At 37.7% G+C, this 520-nt stretch overlaps 1 protein-coding gene across 1 annotated transcript; it reads left to right on the forward strand.

The window, feature by feature from the left end:
* Nucleotides 1-6: 6 nt before the first annotated feature.
* LOC104774851 (DDB1- and CUL4-associated factor 4-like) lies at nt 7-492 on the forward strand (the record flags this gene model as incomplete). Its single annotated transcript, XM_010499269.1, has 3 exons — nt 7-41; nt 125-248; nt 382-492. Coding segments are annotated over exons 1-3 (259 nt in total), but the record flags the coding sequence as incomplete, so codon positions are not given.
* Nucleotides 493-520: the final 28 nt, after the last annotated feature.

The raw sequence follows: 520 nt of genomic DNA on the forward strand, positions 1-520 counted from the left end.
CTTATGATCAGTACTTAATGGCAAGCTCCATGGATGGGACAGTGAGTACCTCTAGTAGCTCTAGCTTCTGCGTATACTTTGCAAAGAGATTTTCTAGAGAGCAAACTTTTTTCTCTTTTCTTAGATCAGGCTATATGATCAACGCATGGTCAACAAAGGGGTAGCTGTACAGACATATGAAGGACACGTGAATTCTAATTTTCGCATCAAATTTGGCGTCGACCCGTCGGAAAGATTTCTTATATCAGGTAGTAAATAGGAACCATATTTGTTCGGAAAACAGAATCCTTATGTTGGATCTTTGATAAGCATCACAAGTTTGATTTCAATAAGATGATTTGAGTTTTTTTAAATCTTTCTGTCTTGTGGTGTTTGATTTAGGAGGAACTGATTGCTATACTCGAATTTGGAGTATCAAATCTGGTCAACTTCTGTCTGAAAATAAATTCTCCAACACTGTCCCTTCAGTTGTGTGTTGGTCTGCTGTTGAAAGTACTTGCTTCACTGATCTTTAATCCTG

This window comes from Camelina sativa, unplaced genomic scaffold (genome assembly GCF_000633955.1).
Source record: "Camelina sativa cultivar DH55 unplaced genomic scaffold, Cs unpScaffold06166, whole genome shotgun sequence".
NCBI classification, from domain to species: Eukaryota; Viridiplantae; Streptophyta; class Magnoliopsida; order Brassicales; family Brassicaceae; genus Camelina; species Camelina sativa.